Raw genomic sequence first — 12698 nt, 5'->3', positions numbered from 1 at the left:
CAGTGTGTTAACAACCCACATGGCAAAATATCCATTGTGGGTGAGCCAGAAGGTTGCGCATTGGAGAGAGAGAAAGAGAAGCACCTCCAGGTGTGTCCATGACGCAGAGATCTCTGCCCAGTTCTCAACTCCATGAGGTAAGGATGGCACCTCAACTGGATCACATCAGCAGAGGTAGGGAAAGGAAGACTCCCAGGCACACTAGGGATGCAGGGAACCTTTTCAGTGTGATGGAGCATGTCTACAAGGGAGCTACAGTGAAGTCACATTGAATGCACAGAAATTAGATGTTTGCCTGCTCAAGTCCAACAAGGCAAGAGTGTGCACTCCCACCACTCCTAGGCAGCACCATCTTGGGAATTCTACTCATGCAATAAGCATGAAGAAGAAATAAAAGATATGCTGTATTGTAAAAAGAAAGGAAAATTGCTTTTGGTTGCAGATGAGAGAGGATGTACAAACTCCCAAACACTCTGCAAAGAAATCTCTGGAACCAACACATAATTTTAGTAGACATTAGCATATAAGGTTAATATGCACAAATCACTTGCTTTCCTATATGCCAATAATGAATAATTTTTTGAGATTAAAAGCACAGTTTAGCACCAAAAGAACTCCACTTTCAAACCCACATCTCACACATATTTAAGTCTTACAAAATACAAGATATCTTTGAGGAAAACTACGAAATTCATGTAAGAAAGAAGACCTTAAAAAAATAATGGGCAGAAATCCCATGTCCATGGATAGGAAGATGCAGTGAGTTACCTGGACCGTACACACAGGTTCTAAGGCTTACATGGAGAAGAAGACCCATGTTAGTTAACAAAATTGAAGGAAAGAAACAAGTTGGAGGCTTCATTCACCAAGACAGCACTGTGGGGCAGTGGTTTCAACCTCCCCTTGTGATGCAGGTATCCCATGAATGATGGATCTGGGACTGGAACCTGACCTTCCACTTCACGTCCAGCACCTCGTCCTTGATAATGTATTTGGAAAAGGAGTGGGAGATGGCTGGGCTCCTGCCACCCATGTTGGAGACCCAGATGGGATTCTGGGCTCCTGGCCGAGCTCCAGCTGTTGCAACCCATTTGTGGAGGGAACCAGCAGATGGAAGATCTCTCCTTCACTCTCTTTATAACTGCCTTTCAAATAGAAATCAAAATATTGTCTTAAAAAGAGAAAGTATGGTATTCAAAGCACAGACAAACGGGTTTTCTAAAACTGCTTGGAAATTGCATGTTATTAAAAACTATGCATGGATATCATTGTTTTTTTAGTAACAAAATGAAATTAAATTTTTTCCACAAACCCTTTGAAGTATTCTTACAGATCAGAGGAGCAGAGTTGAAGACCTGGAAGACAGTCGTATACATAACAGTTAAGCTTAATGTTAAGTACCAAGCAAGGGCAATGGAGAAATGCTGAGTCTTGAACAGCTGGGGCTGGAACAACCAGAGTATCAATGTCAAAACAAAAGGAGAAACAGAGAATCAAGTTTTGGTGCAGCCTGCTTGGGATACCTGCTGAGTTCAAATTCCAGCCTTGTCTCAGATTCCAGCTTCTTACCAGTGTGCACTGGAGGCAGCAGGCGATGGCTCAAAGGCTTGGGGGGTCTCTGCTAACCACACTGGAGACCCCGATGGACTCCCTGGTTCCTGAATTTAACCTGGCCCAGGCCTGAGTGCCGTGGGCTTTGGATGAGTGAACCCACAGATGACTGGCATTATCTGCCCTTCAAATTCACTTAAAACATGAAGACAAAGCCCAGTACAAGGGCTCCACTGACTGATCCTCCCCCTTCAAGCCCAGTGATCCCATATGGGCACAGCTGCTCTTCCTATTTAGTGCCCCACCTGCTCCATTTCCCATTCAGCAACCTGCTCCGTGGCCTGGAAATGCAGCATTGGGACCCTGCAACCTCGTGGGGAACCCAGAGGACGCTCCTGGCTCCTGACCCCTGGGTCAGCTTGGCTGTGACTGTTGTGGCCACTTGGAGAGTGAATCAGAAAGTGGAAGGTCTCTCTGTCCTTCCCTCTCTCTGTATATTTGCCTTTCCAATATAAATTTTTTTTTTAAAGACGCAGAACTCATACCTTTCACAAACATCCTCTGAAATGAATCATGGCTCTAATGTTAAATACAAAACTGTCAAAATCCCAGAAGGTAAGAGAATGTCATAGCCGACCTTAGGTGTACTGACGATTTTGGAGATACAGTGCCAGAAGTGTCATCTATGAAACTGAGCTGGAATTCACTAGAATGAAAATTGTTCTGTGAGACAGTCCCAAGGGAATGAAAAAAACGGGCCACAGACTTAGAGAAAATGTTTCCAAAAGAAAACCCGACCTGTTGGCCAAAATACACAATAACTGTTCCAAGTCACCATCAGGAAGCAAACCACTCACATAATAAAATGGACAAAAGATTAGAGCAGATACTGCCCCCCAAGAGGATGGCAGATGAACATATGCAGAGGTCGACAGCATGTGCTGTTGGGGAATTGCACATTAGGGCAGCAGTAAGACACTGCTGTCACCACGGTGGCTCCAGGCCACTCAGGTGCCGCAGTGCTGGGGAGGGTGTGGACCAGTGGGACACCTCTTTCACTGCTGGTGGGGATGCACAGTGTTGGCCAGTCTGGAGTTCAGTCTGGCAGTTTCCTACAAAACCAAACATCCTCTTACCATATATTCCAGCAGCCAGCCTCCTTGACGTCCCCTCAGACGAGCTGAAAACATGCTACTGTACCAACACAAACATAAGTGTTTCTGGCAGCTTTACTCAAAATTGCCCAGACTTGGAAGCAGCCAAGGTGACCTTTGGTAGGCAGATGGAAAAACAAACTTGTACATCCAAACAATAAATATTGTTTTGCAATAAACAAACAAACTGTATCAAGAACAGAAGCAGAGGAAGCTTAAAGGCACATGACTAGCTGGAAGAAGCCACTCTGAGTTGATATCCTGGGGGAAGAAGGCCTGCAGTGACAGTTTGGAAAAGCCACTGGTTGCCAGACGTTCAGAGGAAGGTGGAGTGAGTACGTGAGTAGAGTGGGATTTTTAGGGCCTCTGAAACTACTCAATGGCAGGTGCCTGACAGTATACATTTTCTCCAAAGCCACAGACATACAGCAGGAAGAGCTGACTCCTCCTGTTCAAATGGACTTCAGTTAGTAACAGAGTGTCCATGTTGACTCTTCAGTTGTAATAAACGTGCTATACTAACGGAAGACATGAGAAATGGAGAAAATTAAGGAGGGGTTTATACAGCAATTGTACTTTCTGGTTAACATTTCTGTAACCCAAACCTGCTAAAAATAAAAGTCTTTTGATGAAAAGGGCAGTGAATCATATTTATTTTAAATATCTATGCATGGTTGAAAAGTTTCAATACAAAAGAATATGAGCTCAGAGACATTAACACTGTACAAACACAACTATTACCACTGTGATAAACTACATTTTCACATTTTTTGATATCTGAAATCTGAACAGCTGAATCTTCTATAAAAAAATATCCTATTATTACCTTTATTTTATAATGTGCCTTTTGTTAATGCCCACAAGATGAAACCCATTAGATCAGCATGTTACAAAGTCATAACAGAACAATGCCAGTAAGTTGCTAACCTTACCATTCCTTAAAAAGAGTATCTAGTACTAATGTTCAGCCTTTCAAGTGGCAGGTTTAAATACGGTAGCTCAGAATGTCTGTTTTAAACACTAAGAAATGAAACTAAGGGGAAAAAAAAATAATGTACTAAGAGAGGCCACCGCTATGGCAACTGAGTTCATGTGCCAGGCCGAGTGAGCGACACACAGCAGCCCAGCGTCTGTTTTGCGGCCCCGCTGGCACGGGTCATTCTGTTTAGGAGGAACACAGAAAGGTCGGTCCAGTGAACAAAAACAGTGTGCTTTCAAGAACCTTCTTAATAACAGGAAGACAAGAGAGTCTTGACTTGGTTAATACAGAAGTCACCCGACTACTGGGTTGGAGAGTTACCATCACTATCACCTTGCTCAAAGTCCGCTAAAATCAGGATGATTTTGATACTCTCTGCTAAAGACCAATTTATTGCTAAGACACACGTCCTGCTCAGAACTGGAGTTGGCGTTGTTGCCATTGTTTCAAAGTAGAAAAACAAATGATAATTGCGGTAGTTCTCCACGCGGGAGAACACAGCCTCATCTGAACTGAAGGCTCAGCGCCTCGCTGCGATGAAAAAACAATGTCGCACAAGCTCTCAGCGAAGTGTTCAGCAGGTTAGGACGACAGGTGCACCTAACGCATCCTAACCCACTCCCTCACTCTCTGGAGGCATTTCATTTCAGAGCGTCTTCCTGTGTTCTAGTAACCGGCAGATCAAATACTTGATACTTTGGCAAATAGTTTATTCAATACTTTGTAAAGCCCTACCCATCTATCAGCAGGGAGGGCAACGATGCTGAGAAAACGCATTTCTTCTAGCGGAAAAAAAGAAAATAGGAGATGATTTTTTGCTCTTTGAAGTAGCCACTATTGCGAGTTTCTTCCAGAACTCAGTAGAAACAGACATCTGTGGACATTTCCCGGTGGTGGGGACTCCCGTCCACTCAATGGAGCCATGCCATGGGGCGTCACGCAGCCTTCCTACCGATGGCCCCCGTACTTGGCCACCCAGTCTGTCCTCCCGTGCACTGAGGAGACGGGCTGCACGCGGTTCACGATATTTAAATTTTTTGCTGTAGGTTTGTAAGTAGTTCCTGAAAACTGCCCCCGACCAGCTTTTGTGTTCCAGGCATATTCTGAAAGACAACAGAATTAGAATTTTACTCATTTGATTATAAAATCCAAAATAAAAGAATTCATCCTTTCGTTTTATGGGAAAAATTTTGAATTTATCTCAAAGTATTAATGTGCTGGTTTCTGAAGTGATTTTTTTTTCTAATTTTAAGACAAAAACTTCTAGTGTAGTATTATGTTAGCAGCCATTGAAGTTTCAGGAACTTAAAAGCCCGATTTCAGATTTATAGTTCGGACAAGGCTGACAGTTCCCGTATTTCACAATTAGAGAAGCAATACCGAGTTAGAAGACCAAGAGAGGGTCTGGGTGGACAATGCCCACAGTGCTGGTCACTGTGGTTAGTGGCTATGGAATGTCTGTAACATTCCAGCACGCATCACCACAGAGAATGCATTGGAAGTTGTGTCTTAGCAAAACTTCAGCCTCCTGGAGCTACAATAATGAAATCCTATTTTTCAAAAGTGAAAATGTTTTGGGCCCGGCAGCGTGGCCTAGCGGCTAAAGTCCTTGCCTTGAATGCCCCAGGATCCCATATGGGCGCAGGTTCTAATCCCAGCAGCTCCACTTCCCATCCAGCTCCCTGCTTGTGGCCTGGGAAAGCAGTTGAGGACGGCCCAATCCTTTGGGACCCTGCACCTGTGTGGGAGACCTGGAAGAGGTTCCTGGTTCCCGGCTTCGGATTGGCGCGCACCAGCCCGTTGCGGCTCACTTGGGGAGTGAAACATCGGATGGAAGATCTTCCCCTCTGTCTCTCCTCCTTTCTGTATATCCGGCTTTCCAATAATAATAAAAATCTTTAAAAAAAAAAGTGAAAATGTTTTTAGAATCAAAAAAAAAATTCATTTTTTTTAAATTGAAGAAATCGCGAAGGATAACTCCACCATTAAGTGGTGACCCATTACTACAGTCCCCAAACTTTAAGAATGAGGTTTGCTTTTTTCATACATGTATCTGCTTACAGACTTGAGAACAATGTCAAGCTTGCTGAAGCATTTGCTCTGTGAACAGTCTGCACGCTGAGAAGGCTCCAGCAGCTCAGCTGACAAGCCACAAAGCATCGCACAGACAATGCTAAATGTCTTCTTTGGTTCTTTCTGTTCCCTCCTCCCTTCCAGCTGACAACGTGGAAACCAAGACTCTTGATGCGGAGGGCTGCCCAGGCTCTCCGTTTGGGGGCTGGGCATCCTTCACACCGTGTGGGAGCTGACACTCTCGGATTAAACTCTAGATGTCACCACTGAAACGAGTCTAACTGTGCTGTGTTAACACTTAGCTTGCACATACTGACAGGCATGGGTTTTCTTCTTAAACTTTCGCTACCAAAGTGGCGGTGTGGGCGCAAACTATGCGGGCACGTGGTCCTGCTGTGCTAACCTCAGCCGAAAGTGAACAAATCGTGGGTGTGCAGTGGCCCAGGCCAGCCCGTCAGCCCCAGTGCTGCGTGGTTTGGCTGGGTCAGGAGGCTAAGCGTTCTCTCCCTGCAGTGATGCGACAGGCCCTCTCATCCCACTCTTACTGGGCTCAAAAACATGGGCAGGGACAGTGGGTGTGGAAGGGCCATGGAGCACCATGTCTTCCAGCAACATCTCTTCAGTTGTAACAGGCTTCAGTCTGTTAAGGTAGCACACCCTGGAGGGCCACAGGTCAAAACAGCACCACGGACCGAAGCGAGAACCTACGAGGGGCTGGGAACCGAGGGAGGGCCAGGAGGACTGAGAGATGCAGAAAGGGAAAAGGATCTTTTTTTTTTTTTTAAGATTTATTTTTATTTATCTGAAAGGCAGAAGTGAAGAGAAAGGAAGAAACAGAGTATGAGATCTTCCATCCATTGGTTCACTCCCCACACAGCAGGAGAGGGACCAGAACGGAAATCAGAGTCTCCCAGGTAGCTGGGCCACCTGCTGCCTTCCCAGGCACGTTAGCTGGGAGCTGTGCTGGAAGCAGCACAGCTGGATTCAAACAGGTGCCCCAATTATGAGATGCCAAGTGGGTGGCAGCTTAACACACCGTGTCATTGTGTCACAACATATTTTATTTTTCGTTTTACTTTTGATGTTGTTCCCATAGTTGACAAGCACGCAGGCCCGTGAGGCCCACTGGTTAGGGTGGGAAAAGTCACAGAGGGGGAAGGTGGGTGGGGCAAACGCTTCCAACTTTCCTTTTTCCCCTTTTCTCCCATAATTATGGGGTGGAGGGGGGAAAGAGGAGGGATGGGGCTGTTCCCAGCTGCCAAACTACAACTACAACTCTTAAGCTAATGCGTGAGGCTTTTGAATTGGAAGTGAGGGATTTGGAGAAGAAGGAAAAAAAAAGTTGGTTTTTTTTTTTTTTTTTAGTCATGACATACAACCTAATGCGTTTCAGTGGAACCACACCCTCTATAATTTTGTCAAGCTTTGTAGAGCGAGTCATTTTGACATGAAAGAGGTGGTGAGCGTTGAGGCTTGGGAGTTCTTTTTTGAAACAATAGGCTTTGGTGAAGAACCAGTGACTGACCAGGGAGCCTGGATCTCCTGGCGAGGCAGGATACACCTCTGCCCTGGCTGGGCCACACCCTTCACCTTACCCTCCCTGTGATGTTTGTTGGCTGCTTATTTAAGAAACGGCGTTTGTCTCTTTAAGGTATTTAATTTCGGATGGAAGGGGCATAGAAAGGGAGCTTGGCTCCTGCTGTGGGTAACAGTGTAATGTTTATGGTGCCGCAGGCTGAAGCACATGAGCCCCTGCTGTGAGGGAGCTGGGGAGGGCGCATGCGCAGGGTGGCTGTGTTCTGAAAGCAGTCCCTTTTTGAAATCCTTGTGGTTACTTCAAAAGCAGGGGATGAGGAGACACAGGAAGCTTGTTATGTGAGGAAGGAGAAAGATACTGACTTTTTCCTCTCACTGGAGGGGGAGGAAGGAGCGGGGAGGGGAGCGGGGATGGCTGAGCGATTCTGCGAACGACCTGGTGTTATGTTCTCGTGGGAAAAGGTCACCCGAGTGGGAGGACTGGAAGACTCATCTCCTACACATCAGTGTTAAATTAAGGGCTTGTATGGACCACTTGAGAGGGGTCAGGATTTACTTCTTACACCTTTCCCCCTGGCACCATCTGCATGGGAATTTGATGAGCAGAGTAAATGAAGAGATGCAAAGTTACGAGAACGCATTTCCTTAACAAAAAATGGAAGCAGGAATATAATGGTAATTTGACAAAATTATTAGAATATAAAGGCCTACTGTTTTGTTACCTACCGTATCCGGCAGGTCACAAAAGTACTGCGAACGGTTATGTGGTTGCTGCAGTTATATTTAAAATTGCTGGTCAGTCATAGTGGATGGCTCATGGAAAGGCTGATTCAAAATACAACAAGCTTTCCAAACGCATTTCCTTGTTTTAGTTTCAGCAGGGAGCTCAGGAAGTACTCCTTTGCATGGGTTAGGTGGCTAAGTACTGTTTCCTTTAAGCAGCTCTGTGCTAAGAAATTAAAAAAAAAAAACTAAAGCCATCCAATGTTTTAACATTTTTAGATATGCTTGTGTGAATTGCAAAATTGGGTCATTCCCACTGGTTTTTATACCAGATTTGAATCAGGCAGGCAGCGAGGATTCTTACACAGCCACCTGTTAAACTGCAGATGGGTCTCTGACCAAACTTCCAATCAGCTGCCTGGATGTTTATTTTTAGGTGCTTCAATTTCAGACGAACATAACTCAGAGGAGAGTCACAGGCAGGTCTGGTGGGCTCAAGGACAGGTCTACCTTCCTCAGTTTCAAGGGCAAACTGCTGCACATGTGCAGGTCCGATTCTATGCAATGCCACTGGAGAGCAAGCCCACCTTGGTTTACCGTGGCATCGGAGGGTGGAGGGCTGGACCCTTCCATGTTCTAATGTTACTGCAGAACAAAAGGCAATATGGACAAGCTAAGAGGGCATTTACAGCAAGGAAGGTGTTAACTTACCCTGGAGCATCACTACCTGCCGGGGGCTGGGGCCGCCTTCTGTGGCACTGCATGCTTCTTAGACAAGAATAGACAGACTAGGCTTCCCTCGTGGTGTGACCTTGGCGAAGTCACTTGTGAGTCCTCTTTCTTAAAGGGGAGGGCGTGAGGACCAAGGACAGCACCCCATCGGACCCTGCCCGTCAGCCTGGTAGACAGAGATGGCTTCAGAAGGCTCTGGTCATTATTTTAGACTGTAGAACCACATTTTGTGGGGGAAGGGAAGGAAAACAGAACACTTCCCAAACCAGTTATATTAATGAGACACAAAGACTTCAAGTGAGGGAAAAGTGACTGTTAAACACCAAGGGGAGAAGCTCCTCTCTCGCTTGCCGATCCTGAGCCCTCAGGTTGTCCTTACCTGTGGTTGTGCCCCCGAGAGGCGCTAGGTGGATCCTCTGGCCAGCTGACCCCACTTCTTTTTTGAGAAACGAAGGAATATATCCTGACTGGTTGTAAGTAGCGTAACTTCCAAGGTTTCCTAGTGACACAGCAAAAAGTTTCACAGTCAGAAGGTGACTATTGTCATGGAATAATTTTGAATACTACCCCTAATACTTCTAAAGGCTACCTGGAGCATCTACTGTGTTCTAAGACATTTCACTAGGCTTGTTCCCAACAGTGCCGATTCAGTCCATAGAACAACCCTCCCAGGCACGTATCACCGATGTCGTGTGGCTTCTTGCCGGAAAGTGATTGCCTGAGTTCAACAGACTCAGTAGACTACTGGGCTAGCACCGGAATTCAAGGCCCTGAATCAGTTCATCTGTTCCCAAAGGGTTGTTGTAGGGAGTGAATAAGCCGTATGCATAGCACTTGACCTAGAATTTTGCATTTTCTGGATGTCAATTATCGTCACTGTTACCATCCTTGCTGCTCTTGCCCTTATCAGCACCACCACCATCATCATCATCACCGCCACCACCACCACCATCATCATGGGCAGCAGAAGGACAAACTTGAAGAGCGAGGATTTAAAAGTGGGACACAGGTTGGGAGGTCACTATTAAGAGTAGAAATAACAGCAGCAGAGGAGGTAAGCTGAGGCAGCCGTGGAGAGGACAGCAGAGCCGGGAGGGGTTGAGGGGAACCCCCTCTTAGGTGACTTGGCCGCTTGGTCAGCCATGTAGGTCTCTAAGAACCGCAGAGGAGGAGAATCGTCATCTGGAGAAGTGAGCAAATGGTGGCCAGAGAGGCTTGCAGATCAGGACACACCGGGAGCTGTGGGCTTGCAGGAGCCAGCTCCCAGGGCTGGAGGCATGCAGAGAGCCCTGAGGGACTCCCAAGGCACACCTGTGTGTCAAGGGGAAATGACCAAAAGGACTGTGGAGAAGACAGAAGGGACAAAAAGGTGGCTGCAGAAAGACCTAAGAGCACACAGACTATGAATGGAGGCGGTCAGCGAGGCAGGACCAGGCCCCTGCGGCTCCTGGGAGGACAAGGTGGGGCCTGCTTCTGGGGCCTGAGGCCGGCAGAGGCTGAGTGACCCCAGAAGCAGAAGGGAGTCCCGGGTGCTTTCCTGGAACCGCCCTGCAGGCAGCTCTGATCTGTCAGTAGTGTTGTCTGTTCACGTGTGAGCCCACTGAGCGTTGGGTCCCTGCCATCTGCTGCAGGGCTTGGCCCGTGCCTCTCAGCAGGTGTTTGCTGTTGAACGCATGTTAAGGAGCAGCCTTTCCTGGGCGGGTTTTCCACAGGAAGCACATGAGATTAGTCCGGATAACGTTTATGACCTTAGCGCACAAGCTGCACTGGCGGTGCAGGGACAGGGGCCGCGTGCCCTTCCTTCTTGCCTCGGGTGCTTATTCTGACTGGTGGTCGCTCCTTGACTTGAGCGAGCACGGCAAAGCACACTCGAAGCAGCAGTCACGTTCCAGGGGGCTTCAAGACCTAACTCTTGCTCCTGTCCACACGCTCAGAGCAAACACTTCCTGAATGCTTACTACGTGAGCAAACCCCTAGGTATGGTTGTGTACTGATACCTAGGTAGGCATTCCTGGCCCCATCTTCTGTGTGTGGTAACTGGCTTAAGTAACATCCCAAACCACAAAGGCTCTGAGGGGCAGAATGGGGACATGCTAGGTTCTAAGAGCCATACTTTGAGCAGTTATAGGATGCTACTTCATACAGGAGAACATTGCTCAGAAAAAGAACGGATGGAAATTAAGTCTTAAATGATCCTGGCTTTGAAGTCACCTTGTGAAATACAAGACTGAAGGTTGGAGCCAGTGGCTGGCTCTGCTGGGATCCGGTCACTGAACCTCAGGGGATCCACCATCGCTCCTGAGCTGCTCAACTTGTTTCTTGTAAGGCACTGTTGTCACTGAGGCTTAGGAAATGGGTTTCAGGACTTCAAAAAACAAAATATTCTAGGAGCACTAACCACAAAACTAGAAAATACTCCTTTCCTTCTCAGGAGAGCCATTTGCTTGATTTCTTCGACTTGCCAGGATTCATTTAAGATGAGCCCAGTGGGCTGAGAACCACAGGCACTGGAGGACTAGGATCTTGGCGATGCGACCCCTAAAAGCAGGTCACCTGGGCCTTCTAGGACAGGGTCAAGAGCAAGTGTTGAGAAGAAATCTAGCCAAGAGTCTCAAAGCGCAGCTTGTACTCATCTACGGCACCCAGAAATTACCTTGTGGGTCCTCTACATTTTCAGGTAAGCTTTCATTGCATGAGAGTTTTTCAATTGGCTTAATTATGCTTTCTTCTAGAAAGAGGAGGCAGGTGGGAACAAAGGATAAATAGTAAGGAGGGTGTTTAAGGAAAAGCAGAGGAAAATGGATTAGATGATTGATGGAAAGATACAGAAAAAAAAAAATCCCCCAAGGAGAAACCATTTTCCCATGCGCTGTGACAGTTTTCACTTGGTGCCACTTGTCTGTTTCCAAGTTGGCATGCTGTCATTTGAACCGACTTGTGTGAACTGGCTGGTTCATTTTCACATAACCGAGACACAGCAAGTAGACCGTGGTGCGGCTGCGCTGGCGCCTCAGGAGAGTCACCCTGTGTGCTGTGGATACTAGAACTCACTCCTTGCATCTAGCAAGGGCACTCCAGAAAGTTCATGGCAAATGGGACGAACAAATGAAAAACAACCTAACCTGAAAAATAACCTGTTATTCAGCCATCAGAATTACTTGCCCCAGGCATTTTCACGCTCGGGTAACCAGTGAGGATTCTTTCTTTTATAAACAGAGCATTCTTGCTAAGGCAGATGCATTTGGGGAAAGAACTCAGACTGAGGATCCGCTAAAAGGTCCCCCTTAACTCCCTGTGCTCAAACAGTACTTAGCAAATCTTTTGTGTATCTGGGGGTGCACATATCCTGGCTGGAAGGGGGTGGCTGCCAGCTACTTAAAAGTATGTTTTCACGTTCACTGTATTTCTGCATTACCTGCGTTATTCCTTTTGAAAGCAAATTCTGCACCAATAGGTTCCAAAGACTTCGGAAACAACTGATTACTCCAAGGGTACGAATTTATATCCTTCCCATTGGCGACGAAGGACACGTTCTTGGGATTTACACCTCAGAAGAACACAGCAGGCGTTTCAAAGGTTAGGAAGGTTCATATACTTAGGGGAGAGGAAGAATATGTAATACCTTAGCACAGAGACAAGAAATACCTTGGGCAGGAGGATGGAAAAACATAGTAAGCTCACAGCACGGTAAGCGCTTGCTTTTTGATGAACACGTACCTGAGTCCAAACCCTCCACACAACAAACTCAAACACTATTGACCGAGCGCTTTGTCAACAGCAGATATTTCTAACGATACAAGCAATAATACACATTTGATGCTTCTGCTACATGGCTTATAAAAATTGAGGCGGCACTAAAATTTTTCTTCCAAAACCAAACAAACAAACAAACAACATGGCATTCTGATGTTGCCTACTGAGCGCACACCTCAGGCCAGACCCCTGGTGAC

General features: G+C 46.6%; 1 protein-coding gene across 2 annotated transcripts in view; it reads right to left on the bottom strand.

Annotated features, from left to right (window-relative positions):
* Positions 1 to 4632: 4632 nt before the first annotated feature.
* The window catches only part of MAK (male germ cell associated kinase), a 43304-nt gene continuing 35238 nt past the window's right edge, over positions 4633 to 12698 (bottom strand). For both annotated transcript variants that reach the window (XM_058672530.1, XM_058672536.1), the window contains exons 11-13: positions 12164 to 12295; positions 9128 to 9247; positions 4633 to 4787 (exon numbers count right to left, since the gene is read on the bottom strand). In XM_058672530.1, the coding sequence (XP_058528513.1) occupies positions 4633 to 4787; positions 9128 to 9247; positions 12164 to 12295 (407 nt within the window). The remainder of the gene's footprint in view (positions 4788 to 9127; positions 9248 to 12163; positions 12296 to 12698) is intronic.

The sequence above is a fragment of the Ochotona princeps genome, chromosome 1, assembly GCF_030435755.1.
Source record: "Ochotona princeps isolate mOchPri1 chromosome 1, mOchPri1.hap1, whole genome shotgun sequence".
Classification (NCBI taxonomy): domain Eukaryota; kingdom Metazoa; phylum Chordata; class Mammalia; order Lagomorpha; family Ochotonidae; genus Ochotona; species Ochotona princeps.
This window is presented reverse-complemented; position numbering and strand designations above follow the sequence as displayed.